At 48.0% G+C, this 1,395-nt stretch overlaps 1 protein-coding gene across 1 annotated transcript; it reads left to right on the top strand.

The window, feature by feature from the left end:
* Positions 1-675: 675 nt before the first annotated feature.
* On the top strand, positions 676-1,148 carry PHACADRAFT_77010 (uncharacterized protein; the record flags this gene model as incomplete). Its single annotated transcript, XM_007403310.1, has 3 exons — positions 676-822; positions 924-999; positions 1,054-1,148. Coding segments are annotated over 3 exons (318 nt in total), but the record flags the coding sequence as incomplete, so codon positions are not given.
* Between the last annotated feature and the right edge of the window lie 247 nt (positions 1,149-1,395).

Consider the following 1,395-nt stretch of genomic DNA (forward strand, 5'->3'; position numbering starts at 1 on the left):
GTGGCCCGTATTCCGGCGCAGACTCCAAAGCCTTGAAAGCCTGAAAGCTCTATCTTACATCGGATAACAAGCCATGTTAGTGATAAAAGAGTCTCCGGTGTTATATAAAGCCCTCTAATTTCATGCGCAGGAATTGTTATGGGCGACATTCGAATAGCACGAACGGGGAAAGTGGGCGTTACGGAAGTCCTGTATCCCGCTGCTTTCGAGGATGTAAATGGCCTTCACGTCCTCAGAAGGTTAACACCTGACCTCTGTACTGTTTTAGTATAGTTTCGCTCAAAACGGGGCCACTTTCTACGATGCCAGCGCTTTCAGAAGCCCCTCGCAATCTTTAATGAGACGGTACTGGCAAGGGTCGTACATCTGGAAATAGTTACAAAAAAGCAAGTGCTGATAGGCGACCAGCCAAGTTGCTCATAACTTCGCAAATAGCAGCCTACACTCGACACAGCTCGCATTCCCGCTTCCCCACGTTGACTATGCCGGTACAGTCAGACGAAGGTCTTCTCCTAGCCTACTCACAGCAAGCGGCACCCTTGTTTGTACTTAACTGGCTAATACTCATACGTCGTCTTTCAGTGCCACGTGGGGTCATATTACCACGGCTACCGTGTGCAAGTACACTCTTTGCTTCCCATTGCGTCGCTCACACACATCTGTCCCTCAGGCCTGATAATTTACGAGTTTCTGATTACAATTGGTGATGAGATTGAGATTGTGTGGAGGAAACCGATTACCGCATCTTCTGTGCTCCTCGGCTCGGTACGATGGTGTTTGCTCCTCACGGCTATCCTGAACCTTGCACCGTCAACTCCGAATGTAAGTCACGACTGCCTTTGACAACGTGTAATTTGCGATAATGCTCGTGATAGGAGTATGCACACTTTTCCGAGACCCGTGTGTAACAGGTCACTCACCAGAACTTGGAAAATAGCTGCACACCACTTCAAATCTTGACCTGGGTACTCAATCTCATTGGGTTCGTCCAAATCGCATGTAAGCCTCGCGCAGCTCGCCCAACTCAAATTCCCGCTTACTTCCACATGCCAGTGTTTTCCGCTCTGCGCGTGTTTGCAATCTGGGATAGGAGCTACGTCTGGTCATTGGTGGTGTTCGTACTGAGCATTGTGCCTTTCGCGACGAATCTAGTGCGTGTCAACTTTGCTCGAGCCCTTCATATCCTCTAGTTGATACCTCTGTGTAGTATAATGTGGCAGAATCGAAGTATGCATCCATTATGGACCCACTCGCTGGAACAATGTGTATATCGGAGCCTCAGTTCTCTTCGCGAACATATAGCACGTGGGTGCATATATCTCGCCACTACATTTTCGGAATACTAAATTTTGCAATATAGGTGTACGTTTCAGAGTCAATTTCTTCTAGCATTGT

Source organism: Phanerochaete carnosa, assembly GCF_000300595.1.
Source record: "Phanerochaete carnosa HHB-10118-sp unplaced genomic scaffold PHACAscaffold_998, whole genome shotgun sequence".
NCBI lineage: Eukaryota > Fungi > Basidiomycota > Agaricomycetes > Polyporales > Phanerochaetaceae > Phanerochaete > Phanerochaete carnosa.